The 27,835-nt window shown below is 43.1% G+C and overlaps 2 protein-coding genes across 4 annotated transcripts in view; one reads left to right on the forward strand and one right to left on the reverse strand.

The window, feature by feature from the left end:
* Window positions 1-19,273, forward strand: part of LOC110987701 (low-density lipoprotein receptor-related protein 6-like) — a 35,446-nt gene extending 16,173 nt beyond the window's left edge. Inside the window, exons 5-23 of the mRNA XM_022250680.2 lie at window positions 3,077-3,277; window positions 3,679-3,874; window positions 4,337-4,587; window positions 5,224-5,361; window positions 5,744-6,033; window positions 6,491-6,717; window positions 7,148-7,329; window positions 7,627-7,830; window positions 8,248-8,388; window positions 8,705-8,910; window positions 9,755-9,960; window positions 10,271-10,461; window positions 11,326-11,526; window positions 11,975-12,100; window positions 12,300-12,422; window positions 12,541-12,768; window positions 13,341-13,592; window positions 14,290-14,557; window positions 15,412-19,273. Of these exons, the coding sequence (XP_022106372.1) occupies window positions 3,077-3,277; window positions 3,679-3,874; window positions 4,337-4,587; window positions 5,224-5,361; window positions 5,744-6,033; window positions 6,491-6,717; window positions 7,148-7,329; window positions 7,627-7,830; window positions 8,248-8,388; window positions 8,705-8,910; window positions 9,755-9,960; window positions 10,271-10,461; window positions 11,326-11,526; window positions 11,975-12,100; window positions 12,300-12,422; window positions 12,541-12,768; window positions 13,341-13,592; window positions 14,290-14,557; window positions 15,412-15,721 (3,941 nt within the window). The 3' untranslated portion in view covers window positions 15,722-19,273. The remainder of the gene's footprint in view (window positions 1-3,076; window positions 3,278-3,678; window positions 3,875-4,336; window positions 4,588-5,223; window positions 5,362-5,743; window positions 6,034-6,490; window positions 6,718-7,147; window positions 7,330-7,626; window positions 7,831-8,247; window positions 8,389-8,704; window positions 8,911-9,754; window positions 9,961-10,270; window positions 10,462-11,325; window positions 11,527-11,974; window positions 12,101-12,299; window positions 12,423-12,540; window positions 12,769-13,340; window positions 13,593-14,289; window positions 14,558-15,411) is intronic.
* Window positions 19,274-20,409: 1,136 nt separating this feature from the next.
* Window positions 20,410-26,852, reverse strand: LOC110987717 (uncharacterized). 3 transcript variants are annotated; one of them, XM_022250712.2, is made up of 7 exons: window positions 26,731-26,852; window positions 26,332-26,420; window positions 25,737-25,888; window positions 23,162-25,540; window positions 22,798-22,912; window positions 22,262-22,413; window positions 20,410-22,075 (listed from the first exon to the last, which is right to left on the reverse strand). In XM_022250712.2, the coding sequence occupies exons 2-4, from the start codon at window positions 26,372-26,374 to the stop codon at window positions 24,896-24,898; spliced, it is 840 nt and encodes a 279-aa protein (XP_022106404.2). In that variant the 5' UTR covers window positions 26,375-26,420; window positions 26,731-26,852; the 3' UTR covers window positions 20,410-22,075; window positions 22,262-22,413; window positions 22,798-22,912; window positions 23,162-24,895. The 3 variants fall into 3 exon arrangements, with proteins under 3 accessions (XP_022106404.2, XP_086986820.1, XP_022106403.2); XM_087130694.1 differs by having other exon boundaries at window positions 23,092-25,540; XM_022250711.2 differs by having other exon boundaries at window positions 23,092-25,540; window positions 26,695-26,834.
* Window positions 26,853-27,835: the final 983 nt, after the last annotated feature.

The raw sequence follows: 27,835 nt of genomic DNA on the forward strand, positions 1-27,835 counted from the left end.
CAGAATGTTGTCAATGTTCATAAAATCACTGCCTGCCGCGTCGTCATTCTTTGGCCATCATGAACCCAACCCCAAGACGTTTCACAACTATGGCCACAGTCAGCCACCTTTGCTCCCTCAGCATAAAGTGTGAGTTCAATGTCTGGCCCTAAGTCCCAGTAGCCCCCTCCCCCTCGCATTGACATGCATGAGAGTGGGGCAACACCATTAATCGTTGTCAGTCTGTCGTCGCGCCATGCAATGTGCGAATGTGGCTGATTTATTTGGGTAAGGCTATGATGGGGCCAGACTGTGTGGGAAAGTTGGCCAGAGAGAGAAAGTTGGAGGTGTGCATCACAAAAAAAATTAAAAGTGGAGCCTGTGCAGTCATGTATGGTAGATGTAGCCCATAGCCCGTGTACATGTACAGGTACATGGGCTATCGGTGTGTAAAATTAGAACCAATGTTGCCTTTGCAGTGTACACGTACATGGGCTATCGGTGTGTAAAATTAGAACCAATGTTGCCCTTGCAGTGTACATGTACACGGGCTGCCGGTGTGTAAAGCTAGAACCAATGTTGCCCTTGCAGTGTACATGGGCTACCGGCATGACCGGTGTGTAAAGCTAGAGCCAATGTCGCCCTCACAGTGTACATGTACATGGGCTATTGGTGTGTAAAATTAGAACCAATGTTGCCCTTGCAGTGTACATGTACACGGGCTGCCGGTGTGTAAAGGTAGAACCAATGTTGCCCCTACACAGTGTACATGGGCTTGCATGATCACTTACCGGTGCCCTAACCGCTTTCAGGCTTTCCATAGGCATCGTGCTGGATCCAACAAAATCCAACACCAGAAAAGTGTGAAGCCTGCTAAACCTGGCAAAGTTCAGCTGGAACAAACTACCTTTTGTTAACTTCACACATCAACAAAATCTCCCAGAAAGAGCCCAGTGTTAGGACCCGGTTAGAGTAAAAGTGTACAAGGCAGTGTTTGCAGGTGACTTGTAAAGTGACATACTGGTCCATTAATGTAAGTTTAATGTATAAATATGCACATGTTGCATGTGATCGTGTAGGCTTTCCTCTGATTTGGGTTATTTTATCGATCTCATTCTTCAATTCCACTGTAAGGTTACACTTTCTGGTTTGCAGCAGTCAGCCTTTTAGTTTACATACATGTATATGTAGCCTAGCTTTGTGATGGGTCACTCACGACAACACTGACTTTCCTGGATCTTAGAGGGCGCTGTGGTAACTATGAAATCCTGACCTTATTTCCGGAGGCCCATGTTCACAGAGTGGGATGTCATCATTCACGACTTGGCAAGCAAGGAAGCGTTGACCTCCACTTGCAGGTGATAGGCATCAGAGGGGTGGCATTCTGCCCCCCCATCCTCCATCTCCCCCATTACTGGTACATGGTGGCACATCTGTGGCTGTTAACCACACAAAGCTAAGGGATCAGAGCTTATTGATGGTTGGGCCTCCTGAGACGTGCCCCTGTCTGGTGACATTAAAGAGGCATTCTTGGGTTCTCATGCCTGTGTGTTACCGGTGGTAATTGCTCGGCGCCCCGGCTTTTGAGGACACCAGTCATCTGCTCATGCTAACCATATGAGAGCTCTTGACACGGTTAATGTGCAGAAACTGGTTAACGTGCAGAAATTGGTTGGCATAAATTAGAGAGCCAAATGTGGGCTGATATATTCCCAGCATGGAACTGAAGAGCAATGGAAAGTGTTCAAGCTGTTACGCACATGTACCGCTAGGATGTTCATCGAAGGATGTGACAGACAATTAGGTTAGCTCATGTAACTTCAATATATTATAGAATATGCACTGTACTTCCTCTTGGTAGTTATTTTTGTCATTTTCAGTGGAGAAAAACCAATATTCATGCATAGGAATAATGCCAAATACCGATAAGAAGAGCACTCTTAATTTATCATGTTTATAAGAAGGGCAGTTTTCAGTCCAAGTCTTTGTTTCCCAGTTTGGAAACCAATTTGTAAAGTACCTTGTTATAACTGTTGCACTGTAGATGGACAATGCTTCAAGACACCACAAGATGAAGAATAGTAGAGGAAGTGTTACTCGGTTAAAATGATCATATGAAGAGCTAAAGTTTGTGCACGGGTATAACGGGCAGGTTCTCATGTTGATCTGTCGAGCAGTGGTATGTTTATGTTGGTCAATTCATTATTGATGAATAGATGAGGCTTTCAAGGAAAGCCAGCTTCCACTTGTCAAAGCTGAGTCTCCATCCAACACTGCTGTAGCTTTATAGACTGAACTTGTCAATCTGCACGAGCAATTATTGATATTCAAAACCACAGCCGGCCGACCATCCATCTAGCCAACCAGCCAACCATCCAGCAGGCCAGCCACATGGAGGTCTTGCATGACTGCTCAGTGACAATTTTCTCCATATCCAAACACCGGTAGAGCATCGAGACGGTATTCTCTGGGCTTCATATTGCTGTCAGTTAGCTGCTGATGATATCACCAGTCTGGCTTCCATTAGCTTGTGGCTAACGGGCTGTCATTGATAATTCACAAATGCGTCTATTTCAATTCACTAATGGCAACATTAAGCACAGAAGTGCGGCAAAATTGGTCATTAGTAATACATGATAGAGGACTGTAAATGTGTTTGCAGTGCGAGCCAAAGGGTAACCAGTGTTTTGTGAAATTGGTCGTTAAAACCTAATACGAAGGGCTGTAAATTGTATTGACTTGGCACTTTCCAAACGGAAAATTGAACCTACATGTACCCATTTACAGTATGTGCACGTGTTAACATTTGCCTGTGGACTTTTGATTAATGTCATTATGTGTAAGCCTTCAAAGTAAAAAGTTTAATAGTACACTGGTTGTTGTTGGTAATGATTGATGTGGGTAAAAGAAGCCATGTTAAAGGCAAGTTATTTTTGTCTCAAAATTGGCACTGTTGCGTTAGAATCGTCACCTTTAACTTATTTTGCACAAATTAGTACACAACTCTCCAATTTTGTCAGTGTCTCTAGGATGACATGGACACAGTACCCAAGTCATTTATGAGTGCTGAGTGGTAATTTTTGTGTTGTGTCTTCAGGCGCGCAAGAAATCCTAATCCTGGCTCGCCGTAGGGACATCCGTAAGATCTCCTTGGACACACCAGACTATACCGACATTATTGTACCGCTGGAGGATATCCAACACGCTGTGGCCATTGATTACGATCCCGTCGAAGGCTTCATCTACTGGACAGATAATGACGTCAAGGCAATCAGGAGAGCTAAGTTGGATGGATCCGGTAAGATGTGCAGGGATTTTGTTGTGACTCCATGCCAGAATATTCGGAAGTCCAGGTACCAGACCATTGGCCTGTCATAGAACATCTGCCAAAGATGTGTTCACAGGCAAAGATAGAGAACTGTGATTTGACTTGATGATCTTCCCAAGTTAATGTATGTGAATCATTCCTATTAACTGTTCCAGATGCGATTGTCATTGCTGTTGAAATGACATATTAAAGAAGCACCTGTACAGGGAACTTTGGAGCAAAGTGTCTCATCCTCATAAAAATTCTAGGCCAAACAATAGTAGACTTGAGAATTTCATGTCAAGGACGTCAATCTGGTTTTAAAAAAGAAACGTTAGAAGACATTGTTCTCTGGTAGTCTGATATATTTTCCCATGTCTTGCGACCTACAGCGAGTGAGTACATTGTCACATCAGACATCGACCATTCAGAAGGTATCGCCATTGACTGGATTGCACGGAACTTGTACTGGACGGTGACGGGTACCGATAGGATCGAGGTGTCTCGACTGAATGGGACGTCCAGAAAGGTTCTGATCTCTGAAGGTCTTGACGAGCCAAGAGCAATTGCTGTGGATCCAATGGCAGGGTAGGTTCCACACCAAGATGTTATGCTGCAAGGGGACAAGTGTGATTTTCTAGAAAATAAACAGTTGCTGAAGTGAAACAGGGCCTGGAGATTTTTCATAACTGACTAAAAGTTTTGAAGAGGAATTCATAGTGGTACTTACCGTGTATATGTCTGGTTCTTATATCTGCCCAATGCAACATGGAAGAGGGGATTCTTTATTAATATTCAGATGTCAAGTCCGATGAGAAGTTATGATTAATTTTTTTGCCCTGCCTGACGTGTATTATAACACTGTTTACTGAGTGTTTGCTGTACACTCCGAAGTTAGATGTTGTCGTGCTTTAGTTTTCATTCTACTAGCATTAAGTAAAACCAGGCTTTTCATCAGATTTCACTGGGGATTTCAGACTTGTGTGACTTGTGATGTCCAATCTGGTTTCGTCAAAGTGTGATGCACCTGTCTTATCCTCATACTGACAGGTTGATCTACTGGAGTGATTGGGGCGAAATCCCTAAGATAGAGAAAGCTAACCTGGATGGCACTGGCCGCTCAGTCCTCATCAACACCTCCATCAGCTGGCCCAATGGTATCGCCATCGACCACCAGGAAGGCAAGATCTACTGGGGGGACGGGAAGGAGGACAGGATCGAGGTGGTTGATATGGACGGCAGCAATCGCAGGGTCTTGGTGGATAACGAGATCCCGCATATATTCGGTTTCAGTCTGCTGGGTGAGTTTTGCACAATGCAAACTGGAAATTTTTTTATTAGCTCTATGTGGTGATTGTTGAGGGCGCTGTTCAGCCAGTGCCTGAGAGACAAGTGAAGAGGTGTGATTTGTCTCCACTCACAAATTGGGGCTTTATTATTTTAGGAGGAAGTGGCCTTAGATTTCTTTTTGCTGGAAACAATTTTTTTCCTGGAAAGAATTGCAAGAGAAGATTAACCCTAACCCCTATGGACCTTTGAAATGAACTAGATAGGTATGCGCTTGCACCATGGACATGTCTCTTTTTGAGTATGTGGGGTTCCAAAAAGAACCAGTGGTGCTCAACATTTCGAAAAGTATGCACTGTCCGTCATAAGGAGACTACAGAAAAGTTGAGTACCACTCAAAAGGGATGTATCCATGGTGCTACCTCCATCATGAAAATTTCAAATCTCATCTGACCGTTGAAATTTTGCACATGCTTGTAAGGTTTAGAATGGTTAGGGTTAATTTCTTTTTTTTAATTTAGAGCCCACATTCAAGGTTCTTTGTGATGGGCGAGTTTGCATTGTTTTAGTTTCGTGTTCCATTGTAAATTTCAAAATGGCACAGAACCGTACATATGTGTTATCACATTTCGTCGTTTTTGTAACCTCAGGTGATTACATTTACTGGACTGACTGGCAGCGGAGAACCATCGAGAGAGTCAACAAACACAGTGGAGAAGATCGTCAGATGATTATGGAGACATCAGATGTTATGGGGCTGACAGCCAGCAGTGTCAGAGAAGTCCAAGGTAGGGTCCTCTAATTAGTTGGTCAATTAGATGGTCAGTTGATTGGTCAATTTTCAGTCTTTATAATTTGGTACTGGTTATGCCAGCTGTCATAAATCACCATATATTGATTAGCAACAATGCAGTTAATGTGCTAATCACCTGTTAATTTGTTGAAGGCATCTGATCCACGTGTAGGAAGAGCTGCAATGATGAAACGGTTCTGGTATCAAATCATTCATATCATTCGAGTATAAATATATGATCAACTAGTACCCAATGAGCTTTTGTCAAGTTTTTGTGAGACTTGATCAAGAACCCAGTTTGTATCCTAACTCATCATCAGCTTCTCAAGCCTAAGTCATCTGTGATTACCTCTCCTGTTTCCTCCATCGCCATCCAGGTCACAACCCTTGCGGTACTAACAACGGTGGCTGCAGTCACCTCTGTTTCTACCTTCCACCCAGCATCATCTGCTCTTGTCCAATCGGCTACGAGCTCCTAGCCGACCAGCGCACCTGCATCATTCCCGAAGCCTTCCTGCTCTTCTCATTGGCCAGCGACATCCGCCGGATATCCCTAGAGACCAATCACAACGATGTTGAGATACCTCTGACTGGGGTGAAGGAGGCAGGGGCGTTGGATTTTGACATCAACGATAACAGAATATACTGGAGTGACATGGATGCCAAGGTATGAATTGTTTGGCTGTGGATTAAAATTAGGCACAAGTGTGTAGGAAATGGCTGCAGCTGCGATCATAGACTCGTGTGTAATTTCAAGCCATAGCCAAGTCATTCTGACGCATTCAAAGTTTTCTGTACATCATTCCTAAGGCAAAATACAATCACAATCAGAAAGTACAACTCTATTTCAATAGCATGCAACTGTCCTGCTTGGTTAGTTTGGGTATTTTAGTAGAGTAAAAGTGTGGTGGCTCCAACATTGGTCAGATGGTCTGAAAAGCTCGGGAACTACTGTGATTTTTGACCGCAAACATTAGCAGAGGGAAGTTTTATCTAAAGATCTGCACTGCAGACTCATTTAGAAAAGTTTGAAAATGCAAGGCAGCTTGAATATTTGAATAATCATGTGAATGTTTATTACTGAAGGCAAGTTTTTATTCTGATAATTTTGTTCTTTTATCCAGACGATCAGTCGAGCTTTTCTGAATGGCAGCGGTATCGAGAATGTCATTGAGTTTGGTCTGAGTTTCCCTGAAGGCATGGCCATCGACTGGGTGGCTCACAATATCTACTTCTCAGACACGGGTACTGATCGGATTGAGGTGGCACGGCTAGATGGCTCAGCCAGACGAGTGTTAGTCTGGGAGAGAGTACAATCCCCAAGATCTATAGCTTTACACCCGTCTGAAGGGTAGGTACCAAACCTGAGTCATTCTAGCCCTTTATACACATAACTGCGCACTCGACATATTCACTTTGGTACTCGTTCCGCCTTGAGCTGAAGCACCCCTCATCGGATGAAAAGAGCCATGTTGGTCATGAGTGTTCATTTTGCTGGTAGTGACGTGCCAGTAATGCATGCATTTCACAGTCGTTTGTGAACCAGTGACGTGCAGTTCCCGCCAAAGGAGCTTCTGTTGCTAGGAAAATTGCGCCCTCTCTTGGTCCAGCTCGGGGCTCATAGAACTTTTCTTGGTTGTTCCTAATTGTGGAATAAGATAGAAGTGATTCAGTGATTTTCAGTTCCACAGTTCATTACAGCTGTAATAAGTTTGGATAGATATTTAGCAGATACAAGAAGGTCAATGGCTTTTGTTTGTTTTGTTTTTTTTGTCCTGTAGCTATATGTACTGGTCAGATTTCAGCGGTCAGGCACAGATCGAGCGTGCCTACATGGACGGCACACATCGTTCTGTCATCTATCGTGGTGGCCGGGCTAACGGCTTGACCATAGACTACTTGGAGAGAAGGCTGTACTGGACATCTCTGGACACCAACACCATCGAATCAGCTGACCTTCTCGGTAAGTGTGATGCCAGAAGGTGCTGTCGGGGTCATCATATGCCACATCAGCTCACTTGGTCCTTAACCAGAGCCTTCTTGTTTGGAGGTTTTGTAAGATGTTGAAGGATTTAGGAAGATGGAGCTCTGAACATTCCCTTTGATTTGATATCCCCTTTAAGAACAAGTTCCATCGGTTCCCCTGATAGATGAGGAGTTTGGAGGATTCCGGATGGTCTATAAGCACCCTACATAGAGCTTTGGACTATAGAATAAAATTCATTAAATCTTGAGGCATTTGTGCTCTTTGTTTTTTCAGGTGGTAGCAGACGTCGTGTCATCCCCGACGATCTCCCCCACCCCTTTGGTCTGACTCAGTACCAGGATTACATCTACTGGGCCGACTGGGAAACACAGAGTATTGAACGAGCTAACAAGACTAACGGGCTGAACCGCACACTCATCCAAGATGGCTTGGAGTACGTCTTGGACATCCTAGTCTTCCATTCTTCCAGACAATCGGGTAAGGTCGTCTGCCTTGTTCCATCTTTGAAATATATGTGTCAGTCTTTGTCTCGTCATAGATTTGTTCTGTGATAATGTGCCGTATTATGCTTCTTATCTATATTTTTGGTTGGTGTCATATTTCCTGAGCCCAGAATATTGGTGAGGGGTATTTTCCGCTGAGCAGTTCAATAACATTGGGACCATGAGACAGAATGCCAAGCAGTGCAGTTCTCATCTTAATTAGTCTTTGTTTTAGACTGTTATTTTGTGGGAACACCATATGAAATTGATCTCCTCTTTAAAGAGTGGTTGCTGTGAGAGAAACCGACTGGACGTTTGGACCAGGATGCTCTGGTCATCTTGAGGAGAGATGCTGGACTGCAGTGGAGTGCTGACTGATAAGATGGTGTGTGATTTTGTTTTGTCCATGTAGGATGGAACGAATGTGCTGTTAATAATGGAGGATGTCAGTTTCTCTGCCTGTCACATCCCAACGTTACCACAGGAGAGTGGGATTATGTCTGTCAATGCCCTACCCACTATACGCTGAATGAAGATGGACAGACATGCACACGTAAGTCTCCAACGCTGAACAAATGACCAAAAGGAAAGAGAATTCCAATTTGGTTTCGTTCATTCGTTGTATTTAAAAACACAAATCATGACCGAAGGACAGCATTGCTTGTGATTGTACAGTTAAAAAATTACTGTATCTAGAAAAATAATAATGGTCCATTAAGAACAATTTTGCAGTGTTCTAAATGTTTTAAGATTTTACAACTTTATTTCAGTTTGATGTATGCGGTGATAAAGTAAATTCAAAATTGAGTGTGAATATTTTGGGAATTCCATGGCGACATTTGATTTTGTTTTCCCCCCCCCCTTTGCAGCTCCAGACAGATTTCTTCTCTTCAGTCAGAAGAACACCATCAGTCGCATGGCGGTAGACTACAGAAACAGTCCTGACGTTGTCTTGCCCATCTACAACTCTCGTAAGAACATCCGAGCGATTGAATACGACGCCCAAGAGAAGAGAGTGTATTGGATCAACACCCGGGCCAACACCGTACGGAGATCGTATGACAACGGCGTACAGGTGAGGCTTTTCTTATTTGTCTGTCTGTCAACAGGGTCTTCTGGATATCGCACCTGCTATCATATGAAGCAAACTATCAGACAGAGAACGCCCCCCCTGCCTTTGTGTTGGTCGTTGTTATACTGGTATCTCAGGAATTCTTTTCAGACATTGGGGGGATGTGTTAAGTGACAATAGGCTGGAGTGTGTAGAGGGATTGGACTTGTTGGGGGTACCCCTCTGTCCAATTTCGTGCCTGGTATATCTGCTGTTGGCTAAATTGGTAATTAGTTACCTGCTAGACTGTCCAACGAAGTTGTGGATGTGGCTAGTTTTACCAGTGTTTCTGTGGAAGCTACAGCCTAGTGGCTGCTGTAATTTTCCATAGGCCTGTGTAATACTACCAGCCGTAGACTCTGTCTTAAAGTTGTGGATGTGGCTGGTAGTAGTGTGTGCACCTATGGAAGCCAATAGACCGATTGCATGTGACCAGTAGTGGGTATCGACCCCATAGCAATGTGTGTTTTTAGTGTTGTTTACAAACAATAAAGCCAAGTTACGGTACAGTACCCAGCACATCAGTAGTCTAAGTACAGTGCCTTCCGTTGACTCTGTTTTTGATAAATGATACTTATCAAACACTTTGCTTTTGGTGGACGCCGTGTTTGTTGATATTTGATACCCACTATAGGTCACATGACTTAGCAGGTGCAATCGGTCTGTGGCTAGCAGCGTCAGTTATTTCCTATTGACATGTGTAATACTCCTAGCCATAGCCAGTTGATTTGAACCAGCCCTGTTTGCAATAAACACCAAAGCCTTAGTACACAGTCAAAAGAACTCAATCATTGTATTGATTCCACAGCCTGAAGTCTTTATTCCCAACTCCGGCGATCCACCTGTGTACAACCCTTACGATCTTGCCATCGATCCCTACACACGCATGATGTTCTGGACCTGCTCAGAGACCAATACGATACGGATAACTCGGCTGGATGGAACGCCGATTGGCGTGGTCAAAGGAGACGACAATCAGAAGCCGAGGGCGATAGCACTGATTCCTGAAAAAGGGTAAGATGAAGTAACGTCACAAAAACACGTCACATGATCAAGTCTTGTTGTTATGTTCATTACAGGTCATTATATCAAACGTCGGTTACTGCTTTGTCATTGCTGATCACCGTTACTTCTGACCAGACATATGATGGACTTGACAAGATTGCGTTACTGGTGCTATCGAGTATTATGAATGTTAGTGTTGTTTGCCTGGGTAGGTGCAATAGTTTCAGGAATGCCTTTTAACATAGTGGTCAGGGGTTACAGTAGCCCTTAAATTTTCCTTCGGACATTAATTCCAGTTTCGCTTTGCTTATGCCAACAGCCTCATGTTTTGGACCAACGTCGTCCGGACACAGCACAAGATAGAGCGAGCATCTTACGACGGCACGGAGCACACTGTCCTGTTCAGTGTGAACCTGGGCGAACTAGGACCGATCACTGCTGACCCTTCCAGCGAGACATTGTTTTGGGTGGACACCATGCTGAAGAGAATTGAAAGTGCACATATCTCAGGTAAGTTACCAAGAAGACTAGGTGGAGAATTTAACGAAGACAAGGTGGACAGATACACAGCATGCAATATTCTGCATCGATGGTAGGTTTCTTTCCTTTACAGATGAAACGTTGTGTTTGTTGTCCTAATGCGGGAAAACAGCAGTGTCATAAGTCCAGTCACAAGTCCAGTCGCAAGCCCTTTCACAAGGCCAGTCACAAGGCCAGTCACAAGCCCTTTCACAAGGCCAGTCACAAGGCCAGTCACAAGACCAGTCACAAGACCAGTCACAAGACCAGTCACAAGACCAGTCACAAGGCCAGTCACAAGGCCAGTCACAAGGCCAGTCACAAGGCCAGTCACAAGGCCAGTCACAAGTCCTACGGATGAGTAGGATGGTTATCCTATTCGTGTTTACACTCTCTAAATGAGTTTTTGAAAAACTGAAGTGGCTTAGAATGAAGCTGCACAGTTTACTTCAGTAGACTGTGAGGTACAAGTCAGGATTGAGAGGTGGGTCTTTCTATAAAGTAGTGGTCCTTTTTTGTCTCAGTCACATCTGACACATTATTTTGCATTAAAGTTCAGAACACATTTTCAAATTTCCAATAGTGATGAATTAATGCATATTACCTGGCAAACAAATAGAAATAGTTTGAAATCAATTTCCGTGGTATTTTCATGTCACATGACATAGGTCAGGTGTGACAGCGACACAAAAATGTCACACTTTTGGACCTTGAGTTTATTGAATGACCGGAGGTGGATACCTGTAGAGCATGTGATCTGACAAAGTACACTCCATGATTGATGACGGGAAGGCACAGAACAGACATCAGGTGTAGGTTTTCAGCAGGTTTCATTTTTGTTCTTCTCCACCCTAGGCTCAGATCGTCGCACCCTTGTGGAGGACCATATCCTACTCCCCAAGGGCTTAGCAGTGCTGGGTGATCACCTTTATTGGGTAGACAGACAGGCTGAGATCATTGCCAGGGTCAACAAGTATTCCGGTAGTGGATGGGTGCGAATACAAGGAGAGACGAGTTACCTGACCGACATACAGGCAGTTGGGATGCCGCTACAAGGTCAGTCATATCATACCGAGAAATCCAAGACACACTGTTTAAATCACTGGGACCTGTTTCACAGTGAACCTTCCTGATTCCAACCCAACTTTATTGTTGCTGTTTTTGATACATCTGTATGCTCAAAAGTTGAACGCCAGATCTTGTGCAGAGTTACCAGTGCTGGGCTCATGCATTCCTGAAGCCTTGAAATTCAGATGGCATCAGGTGTTGAATTACAGTCAGCTTTAGAGAGATGAGGCCACATGGAGTTTTAACCTGAGTTGCACCTGTTCTAGACGGATGAAGCAAAATTAAGCAGGTGCCACGTTGAGGTTAACCTCATGGTTTCACAAGGTTCAAGTGTTTTTATAGGGGTACGTCAGGGTAAAATTTTGAGCTACCTTTTATTTAAATCTTCATTCTTTCCCAATGCAAATACAATGGAACTGTTCTTCTGTCTTCACAGCTGACCACCCCTGCATAGATGACAACGGCGGATGTTCTCACATTTGCATCGCTATGGGTGACGGCCAATCACGATGTTCATGTCCTCTTGACCTGGTTCTCCAAGAAGACGAGAGTACATGTGGAGGTAGGCAAATATATTTTCTGTGTCTCAGGTCAACTCTTTAAGGAAGTTGTTATTCCTGATTATTTCTGATCTACAACTGGATTTGTAATACTGAACACATAGCAAAGTGTAAACGTAGTGCAGCTTGGGTCATCTTCTAGTTCTTTGCCCGCTGTTGTCACAAACCGTTGATTACTGGGCTGCATTTTGTTCTCTACAGATCCGCCCACTTGTTCTACCAAGGAATTTACCTGTGTGTCTGACAGTAACCTGTGTGTTCCGTTGTCGTGGCGATGTGATTCCGACTTTGATTGCGATGACCACAGTGATGAAGAAGATTGCCGTAAGTTGACCGACTACTGCATTCCGTCTGAAGTCAAGATGCTGGATTCCAAATTTCTACCTGTTGCCTTATTGCAACTTCATGGTCTCTGATGATGGTTTTATGATTTTCTTCTCAGCATTTTGCAAGCCTAACGAGTTCCGATGCGACAATGGCCAGTGTATTGATATGGTGCTTCGCTGCAATTCCAAGAACGATTGCTCGGATGACTCGGACGAGCAGTACTGTACGGCTCCCTGCCGTGCCAACCAGTATGAATGCGTCAACAAGCAGTGTGTGGATGTGGAGAATCCAACGTGTGATGGGGTCAGACATTGCTACGATGGCAGCGATGAGAAGAACTGTGGTAAGTAGTCTCACCAGTGGTGAGTAGCCTAGGCTTGCCAGTGGTGAGTAGCCTAGTCTCGCCGGTGGTGAGTAGCCTAGGCTCACCAGTGGTGTGTAGCCTAGTCTCACCAGTGGTGAGTAGCCTAGGCTCACCAGTGGTGTGTAGCCTAGTCTCACCAGTGGTGAGTAGCCTAGGCTCACCAGTGGTGTGTAGCCTAGGCTCGCCAGTGGTGAGTAGCCTAGGCTCGCCAGTGGTGATTCGGTCTCTATTGAAGTCACACACTGTTCATGGAGTAAGGAGCGAACACATTCCTTCATTTTTGTGTACCTTTGGGAGAAGTAAAAAATCTGCTGACTTGAGGAAAATAATTGTCAAGTATATTAGACAGAATTGACAACTCTACATCTTGCCCGAGTCAAAGTAGTCACTGAAGCCAAACAAGAAAACCTCAAATGGCCTTAAAATGCAGCAGGCCTCCAGGGCTTTGGTTGTTTCGGTCATCAACAAGTATCCACAAATGCATGGTTCTCATTGTCATGTTCAACTTTTATACCTTTGACGCTCAGTGATGTTTATGGTCTCTGTTTCAGATGAAAATCCGCAGGAAACTCCAACAATCAACAAACCGCCTGAAATGTCCGGCGCTGTGATAGGAAGCATCGTGGCTCTCATCTTTGTCATTTTCATCATCATTGGTCTAATCATTATCTTCCGTCACTGCCGATGTGGAACTGCACAAGGGGGCATGGCTGGCCGAGGGGCAGTAGATAATGGTCAGTACTCCACGGTACTGATGGTCAACCAGCTGGGTGGACGAGACTCGTCTAGTAAATACCTCTCAGGTCAGTCCGGAAGTCTTGCCAACTTTAATAAATATCACACCTTTGTGGGGTACTTTCGGCATTCTCAATATAGACCATTATCATGATGCTGCCATGTTTGTCTTGTTCCCTGTAGACCCATTGGCAATAATAAAACAATTTCACATATTGATAAAAGGGAACAGACTATTTTTCCGTCCAGCCTCAGTTTGGTTACATTGCTTTGAATGGTAGGAAAGCAAGATGGCTGCCCCATGATAGAGGTCCATATCAAATCGTCTTATTTACATAGCACAGTACGTCAATGATGCTGTCATTCCAAGATGAACCTTGGTATCTCAGGCAAACCCAGCCCGAGATGTCACCATCTCTTTGAGATGGCATCTCTAGGCCTCTGTCGACCGAGTGCATCAAAAACCTTGAACTCTCCTCAGAAGTAATTAGCATTTGCTGTATCTGTTCGATGTTGTCTCAGTCAGTAGGGTAGGAGACTGTGTTTTCAATGAATTTGGATAGATTTACGTGTAATAGACTTGGAGACATTCTTAATAGATGTCCCCATGCTGTAGAAAACGTAACCCTAACTCCCAGTGGTGGGTGTAACATCATATTGAAATTGGAGGATTGAGAACCGTTCTGATTACATTTGTAAAAGAAAAAAGTGCTGAAGAAGGCTCGGCGATTTTCACAAGGTTTGGTTGTTGTGTATGATTTCTAGGATCAGCTCGCTGCAGCAACTTGAAATCCACCAACCTTCACAGCTGTGCCAACGGCAAGAGCGGCAGCAGCAGCAGCTGTGGAGGTCTGTTTGAGCGTGCTCACCCTACTGGCGCCTCGTCCTGTAGCTCCGAGATGAGCGTTTCCGGTAACAGTAATTACCCGAAGGAGACGTTGAATCCACCGCCGAGTCCTGTCACCGATCGTTCCCAGTGTATGGCCGACTTGTACTACCCACCTCAGAATCCATCAACCAGTAGATCATATCGGTGAGTGCTGTGCAATACCCTTCAAAAGCCAAGTGAATGGAAGAATCCTAGATCATGGGTTTTTCAGAAAGTTTTCAGGATGAGTGGGGCACATTGTCGAAGCAGTTCAGTATTGTTAGAGTGCCAATAAAATGTTGGAAAACTAAGTCTTGTGAATGTTGGCATAGCCAGAGACAGATTTATACTTTTCTACAAATTGCCATCAGACGTTTGATGATTTGATGTCTTAGCAGATTAAAACGTAACTGCTTATTTTTGTGAAATTTCAGAATTCTCCAAATCCATGGGGGTGTATATAAAGATTAACTTCTACCTAATTGCGTACATTTGTGAAATATTATTGTGGCTAAGCTGTACTGGATTTCTTCAATGCCGTATTTCTCAAAAGGCAGTTTTGACCACAGCAATGTTTCCCGTCATCTTTCTAGCGTTGTATTTTCGGAGCGGAGTTGCCTACGAGTATAAATGTGGAAAGCCCATTCCTTTCTCCGTATTCTCATAATATTCTCATATTCTCTCTTATTCTCATATTCCTAAATGGGGATCGTTCCTCATTATGCCATGGCAGGTCACAAATTTCATTGTAGCTAAGCTCTACAGGCTGAAGGCCTTCAGAATGATGGGGAATTCTTAAAGCATAGTAAGAACAGGTTGCTAGACAATTGTCATGCAGTCAGTATTTTGTGTGACCCATTCCCAGCTGAAATGTACTCATCACAAATCTTTGCTGAGCAGTCTTTTCATCGCTCAGCTTTAGGAAGGGTTGCTCTGATGTTTCATGTAATAAGTCCTGAATAGTAAAGACATGCAAGAATGACTTCAGCGTTACTTACCCACATATTTCTTCTTCGTAGACATTACAAGATGCGCAACATCCCACCTCCACCCACGCCTTGCAGCACTGACTTCTGCGAGGACAGCGAGCCTTACGTCAAGACACCGCACCACCAGAAGCACCACGCCACGCGCCGGAAACGTGGCAACAAGTATTACACCAACGTGACGAACTTTGACGTCGCGTATGAGCCGGAGCCGTACCCGCCTCCCCCTACGCCGATCATGTCGGACAATAACTACGAGAGTTGCCCGCCCTCTCCGTCGACGGAGAGGAGCTTCTTCAATCCCTACCCACCTCCGCCCTCCCCAGCCACGGATTCGACATGATGGCAACCAACGGGGAAGTGCGGACTTCTGGAAATTCTTTACCAGTATCTATCAGGGTTTGTATTCATTTGGAATTGGCATCGTGGACAACACTAGCCCTTCATGCCATCTCTGTATTCCTCCATGTCAGTACTTGACACCCCTGTCATCTTCAACCACAAACATTGACAGGACTTCATCTAACAGTACTTATCTCCATCTGCCGCTGACAGGTTCGTCAGTCTCCAAGGCATGGCTGCAGTTGTCGACTGTGCTAATACAAAAGCCACATCTGAATCGATTATTTTGTGGCTGTGGCTTTAATTTCACCACTGACAATCTACAGTGCAGAGCTGTAGCCATAGCCAATGAAAGCCTATGTTGGATGTAGTCTCAATTTCCATTCATTCAACATAAGCACAGCGCAGGTGCTGTGGACAAGTTTGTCTGCTCCTCACACAAGTAACCCCCCCCCAACAGTCGCGTTCGGTAAAAGAGAAGTTTTGGTAACAATTGAATGCCACAGTGTGTCCAGGGACTTCAGTAGCTGCACTTGTCATTTCCACCTGTGGCCGTGACTTTCATATGTGATCGTAACAAATGACCCACCTGCTGTGATCCTTCAATATTGACATGATGAAAAATGCACAGAAGCCAATGAAAGAAGTCCTCTGGAAGAGCTACGACAGAGTCTGGTGTCCGCACATGCTCAGGCATTCACAACCAGAAGACGCCAACATAACTCTAGAATCAAGACACGGATGTGGTCTGAGTCCTGCCTCTCTCTCTGTTGGGGAGACTACCATTGTATTCCACTTACCACAAGTCTCTTTTCTCTGTTTTTATCTTGAGCAGCGACTTAAATAGTTCGCTGTGAAGAATTCAGTTGACAATCAGGTTTCACGTCCTTAGACCATTTTTACTTACTTTTATTTCTGTTTGTACAAAGGACTCTTTCTGGTTTTTATTCCGTTTTAGTATTTATACCTCATCAAAAGTATATATTTTGTATTACTTTTCAGTTTGATTTTCTTTTTATGCAAAGTACGCCCTGTACCTGTAATCTGTAAAATAATCTTTGTATCATGTACACAAAATTCATCCAGTGTATCGTTGAAATGACCTTTGACATTGTTCATGAACTTTTGACCTCACTGAATGTCCTTTGACCTGGATTGTCCACGATCAACCAAACGTGCGGGTATGTTAGAAGTGGAAGTGTTTTATCTCACGGTGTATTATAATGTAAATATTTAAACAGAGTTTAAGAATATTGAATATATTTAAAACATACAATGTAAACCTTTTGAAAAAAACAAGAAGATGCAAAACCCATCCTTAACCCAGTCAGATACATATCCAATCAGACCAAAATGATCCAACATACACTCTGGTTTCTCTGATAGCCCACCGAAACAGATTTTGTTTCTTCATGTTGATCATTCCATGACATAAATGATTGATTTGTAAACATGGGAAGTACTCGGCATAAAAGTTCAATCTGTTTCAATCGAATCCATCTCGTACCTTATTTTCAAAATACCATGCAACCTTATTCGAAACCTGTAATATTCAGTTCAAGTTAAGTTATGGTTGAAAAAAATATCTCCCAAGATGGCAGTTTCTGGAGTTTTCGTGAAGGTTAATTTGTTGTTGCCTAACCTGTATTCAGCGTTTACTACATGCGTTTGTACTTTTGTTATAGTTCTGTCAATTTTAACAATGTTTTAACAGTGCCATTTTAATATAGCAATAGAGAGGTGCATTTTGAAAATGTAATATCAACATGCGCGGCATGCTTCCAAATTCCTTTGATAAACGAGAAAATTGTTTTAAGTAACGGGGAAGGTAGATTTAGACCATGTTTTGCAAGGGTAAGAACAGATAATTTATGGAAAATATGCCAAATTATGTACATAATTATCTATGCTGCACATTCAAGAATGTTATCTCTGCCCCATTTTTGTGTCCATGGTACCATGGTTGGCCATATCATTGCACAATATTCACAGCATCTTTCACCATACAAACTTCATGTACATCTATATACTGCGATAAGCTGGAAATCATGTTGTCGAAATTATTCAGATTTCAGAAGGCTGATTCATCGGTCATATTAATTGGATTCTGGAAATCTTGTGTAACACCCTGACATTGTGAGACAGATTGTTTTAGTCCTAGTTTTTGACAGGGTCCATGTCTGGCCTTCAGGGGATGCTGTCAGAATGAGCAGTTGATACCTGTGATATTAGATAATCGACAGTAACCAGACTAAGGTGATCCTCGCTGAGAGAGAAAATTTGAGATTCCTGGCAGTATTCATGGTCTTGCTACTGCAGGAAGAATTTGTATTCACAGTACTTAAGACGCTTGCGGCGTTGGTATTTTATCTGACGTATCGATATTGGGAAAGGCAGAGATAAAACTACGCATTCTGAGTATGTTTGGATTAATTTTACAGGTTTATTATTGTTTGGAGAACTATTAGAAGTATTGCTCTTTTTCTGATGTCCAGCAACAGGTGTATGTTAATTGGCTGTTGGCCTACTCATTACCTTAAACCAAGGACTGGTAGGTCATGTCTTGAGTGGTATTACTTTCGTTTTGAGGTAAGTTGCGAACATCTCATCGGTGGAAGAGGTTTTGGTGCGCTCCTATCCTGAACACCGTGCAGTTTGATTAAACAGATCGAATAATGTGTGATATCAGGCTGCGTCCAAAGCGTACCTCAGGCGCAGTTTTTAAGTTTTGGTCACCTGGTGGGTCGCTATTCAGAGATAACTTCAGCCAGGATACTGGGTACACGTTGACAGTGAAATTGGTTTATTGGAATTTTGTAGGAGACATTGTATGCATTTCTGAACGAGCTGGAGACAGCCATACGAACAATTTATATTTGACTCTGAAAACCAAAGCCACAAGTACTTTGATATGAAGTTTGGGCACATGAAAAGCCTGCCTAGCCTATGTCTACTAATTACGACAAATTATGTGCATATTCATATCGTGGAATCCATTTGACTACGCTGACAAAAACTGTAACGGGAATAATATTTGTAGGATTTATCTCATACCACGGAGATATGTTAATGGATTGAGGCCAGTATAGAGTAAGTCTTTAGGAAACAGACACGTTGAAAAGAAAGGTAAAAGTGTCGATTTTATCCAATCAGTTTGTCGATGTAGTGGACATTGTAGGCCTAAGGCCCCTTTGCAAAGCGGTGAGGTGTTAAGATCTTTCCATCCAAACTGCCTAAATACGCATGCATAAGAATAGTACTCATTACTCCAACTATGTGATCACATTGGTGCGTCGTTTACCAAGTTATGTATTCTTTAGTGTTCTGAGTAGAAACATTACGTACTTAACCTCTGTGAAGGGACTGTCGATGTTATTTTGTTACCAGTTTTGTTACTTGCTATTGTACTACGGCAGCCATGCATATTTTTATTGTATGCTTGTCCGTGGACATCAAATCTGTACCATAATGTAACATACTCCGTATGTAAACTATTAAGAATAATTTGCGATTAAAAATTTATACATTTTGTACAAATGTGGAACGGAACAAAGTTTGGTTTAGTTAGTTTTGTGCACGAGTCGCTTCATGTTACAATCATGATTGAGAAGGTGGATGCATTGAACAGCAAAGGGCACGTAGGTGACGTTTACAGAAATTATACAGGACAAGTCCGTTTCCCCCAGAAATAGTCATCTCCGCTGCAATGCATAAAAGAAATTCATAATGACTGTTTTGCATTTTTCCTTTGAGGTGTTTTGAAGCTGTGTGTGCCCCTTGTTGTAAGATGTATCAATCCAGAATACTATAATAATTAGCAAGCATCTTGTGTGAATCAGAGTTTACACGAGATGGTCCTTGACTTCAGAAGTGAGGGCTTGATGCAAAGAAGGTGCTTGTACACGGAAATTCTTCCTTCTTTCCACAAAACGGGGCTCTGATCCCCTGGGGAATAGTTGCAGAAATGCCGAGAACGAACAATTTCCTGTTGGAAAATGAAGTGTGGGGCGATAATGTTAGGCCGCTCACTCAAGTGATCTGACACGCTCGTTGAAATCGAAGACACTGAGCACTTTCAGAAAGGTTGTTAAAATCCCATGGACTCGAACGAGCCAGCTGTATACATCATTGTCACAAAAGCGCTTTGGTGCAAATAAGGCCAACAAAAAGTTTTTTGTCTCTGGTCAGCGCGTCTGTCGATGTCAAGCATGCGTGTTTTTCTATGGCGATCCCGAGAAAGTCGGGAACACGAGCAGAAGAAACGAGAGCCGACGTCGTTAGGATGTAGGACCAGTAGGCCTGCGTTGGACACCACAGGATAGACAAGAAAACTCAGGCAAGTAAACTTTTGCTTTTGAGAAAGATTCTGCTAGGATCCAAACGTCAGGCCCTCCCTTTTTTGAGGCAAGTAAGCTAGACAGGTTTGGGGTAGCACCATGGAACATGTGGGGCTCTGAAAAGGACCAGTGGAACTCAACGTTTCGAACATGTCGACAGTATGCTCGGTCCGTCGTCGGGAGAGTACAGTACCGCCGGTTCTTTTCAGAACCCCACATACTCAAAAAAGACAGATACCCATGGAGCAACCGCTGTACCTCCACCATGAAAAGTTTCAAATCTCATGAAAACTCAGGCAGCTCCTACTTAATACCTAATGATGTCATACACGTGGCAACATAGCAACAGGCATAGATTTGACTGTTTATGGGGGTCGGTTTTATTTCATGACTCCTAGCCTCAATTGAGAGTAATAATTAAACTGGTAATTCTGTAACACGAGAATTTAACGATAAAGCTAACTTCATGCGTATATCAGAAATATACGAACTTGGAATTAAGTCACTTCACTTAATGTTTCGAATTTTGGGTATAGCATTTTACATTTTGTTTCGTGTAGGGCCCTATTCTACAATCGATAACACAGGATAGGTTTGAATATATCTGTGTATGTTAACAAAACATTATATTAATTTTTATTAAGCTGAATGAGTGATACAGTTCCGCTTAACAGGCGGCATGAATCCATTTATTGTGACAGAACATTGAGTCAAATATCGATATTACTGCAAAACTTTCGATATCCAAATACTTTGAAATTGAAACATATATTTGTTTGGCTAATTGAATGGTGTAATTCTGAGTAACACTTGATACATGTCAACAGCAACAACTCCACAACCGGTTTAACTACCGGTATGTGAATCACATATCTTGTGACAAGCTTAATATTCTCAGGACTACAAAGTTTTCGATGAACAGAACAGTTATACATTAATGAGGCATCCACCGTTTTTATGCTGGTCCGAAACTGGATGTTTAAAAAGGAAAACTCGGTGGATCATTAATCAATAAACGGATAAAAGAACTTAGTTTGGATGGTGTAAAAAAAAAATTAAACAGAACGTGTGCTACGTCTTTTTGCGCAGAGAGTACTTTGAATGCCACGATTATGCACATTGTTAATTCGAATAGTCTGAGAGGCAACCTAATGTGGGTCAAATGTCACCGTGACCGACGATAGTACGTGTATTATGTAGTCGCTATGGGCAGTTTTGTGGAAGGTTTAGCCAGAAATTCGCTTCTACAAAATATTCTGTAAATCTTTTTTCTTCTGTTTTTTAGGCCAAGACAGTTTCTCACTTGTATTGTTTCTGAGTATTTTCGACTTGGAGTTTGTCCACGTTTTGTATCCCAGTTTTGGATTTGCTCAATCTCGAAGTTGGTTTAGAAAACATCTGATGAATTCATTTCTTCTGCCCTCGCAGCCCCAACCCACTTCATGCATATAATGAGATCACTGAACCATGCATGATAGAGCTTTTTGTATCTCATCACCAGGGCATTCGAGGATTTTAATCACGCTGTCGATTGCTTGTACTATTTTGGGATCGCTTGTGTTCACGTTGGTTATCAACGAAAAAAGATTTAGTGGAACCGCTGCAATGGTGAATAAAGCGGCGCCAGCTACAACCGATCCCACGCCCAACTCCTCACCAGCCGCTGAGATAAATCTAAACAAAGACTCAATTGGGTTCACTTCCTTGTTTACCTTGCCGAGTAGTTTGGTGACGGCGGGACTCACTATTCCTGCCGAATTGACAAACCAGGAGGACTTTGACCTTTCCACCACACTGACAAACTGATCAAATGCCTTTCTATCTCTCTCTAGTATCTGCTTAACCTCCTCAGCGACTGAATTGGAGGTCCACGTATCGACAACGATTCCTCCCACGTTGACTGCCGTGCCTAAGCCACCGATGACAGCACCAAGGCGTAAAGCCACTCGCAAACTAGGGAACATAGCACCTCCTAAAACCAGTACGGCACCGGCGAGTCCTGCTCCTCCGCCATAAACCTTCATGTAACAACGGCAATAAAAAGTTACTTTACGTAAGCTTGTGCTGGTGCGCCCAATTAATTCGGACATTACCTTTTGTTTGTTTCCACGAAAACAGAATTTGTGGACTTAAGACCGAAGTATTATAGTGAATACAGGGTTGGTGCGCACGAGTTGGTCAGCATTCCGAGGAAAAGTACATACCTTGGCCTTTCTCGCGCGTTCATGCCACGTACGTAGATCCTTGACTATTGCACGCAGAATCTTAACAGTTTTTTGTCGCTGCTCTGCAAACTCTTTCGCACCTTCTTGTAAAATTGCAAGATGCCTGCGAAGTTCAGAGGCTGCATCGTGATCTAGGAATGAAAACGTTGAAAGAAATTGAGTATATATGGTCCCGTGGGCCTACATGTACGTGCATAATGCTGTGAAAGCAGCAATTCCTCTACCAATACCAGCCAATCAAGAATTCAATTGTTACTTTATACATGATGGCTCAATACATGTACATAACAAGTGTTCCGCGTGAGGAAGCATGTCACTTGCGCTGCCGCCAATGAACCGAGTTTGACCAAAAACGTAGCCATGGAGATTTCAGATGATATGTGTGGCAAAAGCAAACCCTTAATTAAATCAGCATGAGGTTCAATTAGACAGTAACTATGATAATTCACTTCTCTGTGTTCGTTTTTAAACGAACATACGAAACAAAGAAAACTAAAGCAATTAAGCACAGGTACCTCTCCCCGAGCGAGAGCGTAGGTCTGGTCGTGCCAACGTTGATAAAGCCATTGTAGTTTGAAGTGGAAGCTCCGAGATCCCAGAGGGAAGATAAACCCTTCTTCCTCACTTCCTCTTGCAAAGAAAAATACACGTAGATTGCAGTGTGTGCCTTTATTCAATACAAAGCAGTGTACATGTAACCATTCAGTTCGGTTTTTATACTCAGCATGTTCAGTATGCAATTAACAGCGGAATAACTTGCTAGGCTTTGATGAATTATTAACCACTGAAAAGGAATGTTTAATACGAACAGATATCGAAGAGGCAGCTTCGTTAGAAGGCAATGGCGGAAGGTATAATCTGTGTGGCAAATATACCCACCAGGAAGCAAGAGGGAAATTACACGGGGGAATTCCCAGCAACCTTTGTCCCAGGGTGCAGATCACTAATTCAAGTGAGAATTTCTGGCCAGCTCATTAGCATTAAAAGTGCCCCCCAGAGTATCTTTTGAAAAAGGAGATTGTTTGGCCCCCAAAATGGTGAGATTGTGTAAATCGTTGCCAGGATCAACTCCCTGGGTCTTTGAGCTTTCATATGAGAGCAGAAGGGCTGAAAACTACGGTTGAAAAATGGTCCTAAGTGCCCGAGAAAGTTGAGGGTTGCCACTTGAAAAATGGCTGCAATCAGACCTCGGAAAAATCACTTTTGGGGGGGTGATTTTGTTTTGTGGGAATAATTAAAAATGTAATTGGTTAACCCACAAAAAATTGAAAAGAAATTGAAAGATAAGTGACCAGACAAGAATTTCATTTGTGTTTCAGAAAACTCAGGGATGTTGGCGTGCATGCTATTGGGCCCTGAACACTGTTTTCAATGGGGCTTGAATTAGTGGACTGGCCCCCCAGCCACAACCAAAGGTGTTTGTTTTTGTATTGCAGGCCAGCTGGTAAAAAGGTCCGAAATTGCCTGCACGGATCAAATCACGATCTGTAGGCTGTCAAATTCTCTGCTAATAGAGCCTTTCGTGGCACGTGGACTGGGCGGTTTGTTAAAAAGGTGGATGAAATCCAGGGGCAGGACGGTCAGCTTGTATTTATGCAAGTATTGGACCAAGCAGGACCATCCTGCTCTGTTTTGCCACGAAGTGCAGGCATCAATTTCCAAAATGGCGATGAGCCTCCTGACTGTTTTGAGGTGTGATTTTCTCTGGAGAGAAATATCTTCAAAGTTATCGGTTAAGCCACTAAAGATTGAAAGGAAAATTAAAGATGAGGAAGTGAGCTTTAATTTGATATGTGTCTTGAACACCTGTGAAACTTATGGGTATTTTTCCTGATTTTTTGAAATATTACTGTTGTCTATGGCAACTGATTTACTGATCCTCTGTGTAAACACGGTAACACTGTCATCGGGTGTTCGTTCGTGTGGCGCTGTGATGTAGTAGTCGACCGTGCGTGAGACCCCATGCATGACTGAGGGTTTGGAATTTGGAATCGCCAGGGATCGGGAATGGGCGCCGAACAGGTCTGTGCTTAACGTGGTCTCTTCCACTCTTAGTAAAAGGGGATGTGGAAACTTGTGATAAATGAAACACACGTATCTTGTTTACAATGAGAATCATGATGGATTACATTTAACTTTATCTGAAACATGTACACAAGCTCACCCTCTTAGGACGATCCTAATAAAAAGAATTTCTTTTAATTATTGCTTCATAATCGTGCAACGAATCTTAAGACGCACAACCTTTAAGCATTAATTAAGAACTTTTAAACTTACTTTCTGAATTATAGCTCATATATCGAGTCATGCGCATTGTCAGGATTTGACGAGGGCACTCATGTTCGATCACAGTCAAACTTTTTGTTGGTTTTAACCATTTCTTTTCCTCCTGTATTTTTCATTTTTCCGGGGCCTCCCTCCGCCCGTGAAAATTACAGTGAACAGTTACTACAGTTCATTCTGAATTGCACCTTAATCTTATATTCTTCACTCCTATATGGTTTCACCTAATCGTGCATGTGGAGTTAGAAAAAAAAAAGCACAGTGTGATTTTTATGCAGCTCTAAGTCATGCACGTGCTGTTTCAAGACAGTTGATGATTTTGCCATTGAGTTACTCTTCCGTGTCCGCACAGTACTCAGTCCTCAACTTGAAGACACATTCTTTCATCTGATCCTCAGAGGGGCACGGCAACTCCTCCACAATCTTGCTGATTTCCTTGGCCAGCTCAGGCGCCGTCTTTTTGCCGATTTTCTCGGCCGATGTTATCAGTGTGTACAGGTCAATGGGGATGGCAACCACGCTAAAGACAACGCCAGTGATTGCCAGACCCCTTCCGGCGGCCGAGGCTGTCTTGAAGGCCGCTTGTCCTGCAGCTCTACCGACACTCGCCGCCTGGGCTCCGGCCTCTGCTATCCCTCCAACTACCCCCAGCCCGTGGCCAACCACTGTCGCCGATCTCACGCCCATGACAGTGGCTCTCATGCCTTCCCATGTTGACTTCAGTCTACCCATGGCCTCAAGGAATTTCTGGTACGCGGCGTTGTCATCTTCCAGAGCTTTCTTAACTCCTTGTTCTGTAATTCTGGAGGTGATCGCTTCTGTTGCCATGCCCCCAACGGTGGTCAGACCCCCAGCGGCACCGATGCCTGCACCGACGGCTGAGACGGCAAGGGAGGCCCCGAAGGTGAAAAATGCAGCGATAAAACCACCGATAGTTAACGCAGAGCCTATGAGGCCCACTGTACTTCCCACAATCTACGGTACAAACGAAGAAAATTAGAACATTAACAATCAAACTGACTTTCAGAGCAGAATTGGAAGTCATGCGCTGGCACAATGCAAGTGTATGCGCATGCGTCTCATGCGTCTCTGACCAAGACGGTGCTAAAAAAGAAACACGCGCGTCAAGTCACACTCAGAAGGGTGCCCAAACGGCTGATCGACTTATTACCTTGGCTGCCTGTGCATTTGTGTGATGTTCGGTGAGATAGGCCACCAAGTCTCGGAGGACTTTGACCGTATTTTGTCGGCATCGCACAAACTCCATTGCCGCATCATCTAAGGACTGAAGTTGGAAAGCGAGCTGCAACTCTATGTCCATGTCTGAAAGGCAAGATGTGAAGTATTACACATGACATCACATGAGAATATGTTTATAAGTGTCATCTTGGGACTGGAGAGTAATGGCCCCTAATTGTTAATATAAAATTGGTGTGCGTCAAAATTAATATTTAGAGTGTAATTTTGCACCGATGCATGTACGTCTTCAGCGAAAATATTCTGCGATATAGTCAGAAAACCAACATTTTTTTGGCCACTGTGCCTGCAATGATGTGAAGTTCCCAGATGTGGTCGACGTGAACTGTGTTCAAGAATTTAATTGGCCAACATTCCATGGAGTACATTTAATTACATTTTCCATTGCTTTTGTTTACCTGTTTACACCCCAGCCATGCTTTTCAAAAATAACACGAATTAAAACCAATATATAAATATACCAGTATTTGTTTTAAAATAAAAAGAATCCCGCCAGAGGCAAGTTTTACCGTCTGAGGACTCCTCCATGTAAGGTTCCATAAGAGCCGACATATTGCAACCTCGTAACCTTCGGTGCTACTCCTACAGAAACAGCATGCTGCAAGCAAAGCGGCCAATTTCCAAAATTAGTAACTGCAAGACAATTCCACTGAACAAAGTAAAGCCTTTTTTTGTCATATCTCCATCGCATTTTTATATGCACAGTTGTGTAAATCACTCGCATACATTTACATAGTGTGCGTATTGTCAATAGGCCTAGCATAGCAATAACCATGGAGATTGTTTTCCTTTCGCCATGCAACAACTATGGACAACATTTTTCACATTTGAAAATATAACAATTATGAAAGAGCAACAACGGAAATGTCAACCTGCATATCCACGTCAAAGTGAGTGAAATGATTTACCTCACGAGGTTCATATTCTCCAATTACGTCTACGGCGTAGCTGAAATCTGTTCGGCGCCAGCTTCCCTATTATGCTGGACAGCAGGTTGCAGGCACAACGCATAAATTATGTTAATATTGGGCATCTGTCGCGCATTGGCCGGTACGAGGGTTCGCAACTGCCATTTATAGCAGACGCCTATCTCGTGTGTTGGGAACGGGGATCTCAAAAACGTGGATGGCAGATCTAGAGCTCCGTCGACCTATGTGTTTTCAGTTGCATATGCATGCATGGATGGTGAAGTGTAATGCGAGCATAACCAACAGAAAGGTGAAGGGGTCTGTGAGCGATGACGAAACATTGGGAATTCCAGACTCAGGACAGAATGCAAAATTTCTGCCGCAAGGGGAAACCCCTGGCACTAAATTGTTGCAGTGGAAAAAGGGCAATCTGTTCTAACCTGCTGATCCGCAATGTTTTGAGACTAAAGCTTTCATTGTATGAAGGTGGTTTTAAAATTTCATTTGCTAAAAATGCTTTCCTAATTTCTGCGTATTACTAGTTTACTTCATCTGGTAAGAGTAAAACTTTTAAACTATCTTTAGTTGGCCAAGGTTATTCCTTCAAATTCTTGCTTTAGTTGACATTACTTGCTTCCCATCAGTGCAATCTAATTGTTCTGCTTTTTGAACAGAAATTATTTATTTTATTACGCATTGAGAGTAATTTGCTTTTGTCAGAGAAATTATATTTAGTTAGCAGGGGGTCAAGAGATTTTTGATCAGTGGGCGATGCGGGGCCGCTTCCTTGAAGCGTCTGAACCAAGAGGGGGGTTGACGAGGTTGTAGTAGCCAAGTTAATGTTAGCGCGCCCTCATTGGACAAACTTGTTAAATGCAAGGTCAAAGGTTGTTCACCAATTATTTATCGGTGTTTTCATGGGGAAACTTTACGTGAAAAGGTCAATTTATTCTCGTGACATTTAACCGGCTTGCAACTTAAATACAGCTTATCGTGTTGTTGCTAAAAGGTTTTTTTAATAACATCTCATTTTTAGATTAGATGTGAGGTGTTAGGAGTAGAGATAACAATGTTTTCAAGGAAAATATCGGTAGTTTGCAAACGT

Source organism: Acanthaster planci, linkage group LG20 (genome assembly GCF_054643075.1).
Source record: "Acanthaster planci isolate LZ-2023a linkage group LG20, COTS_SCS, whole genome shotgun sequence".
Lineage (NCBI taxonomy): Eukaryota > Metazoa > Echinodermata > Asteroidea > Valvatida > Acanthasteridae > Acanthaster > Acanthaster planci.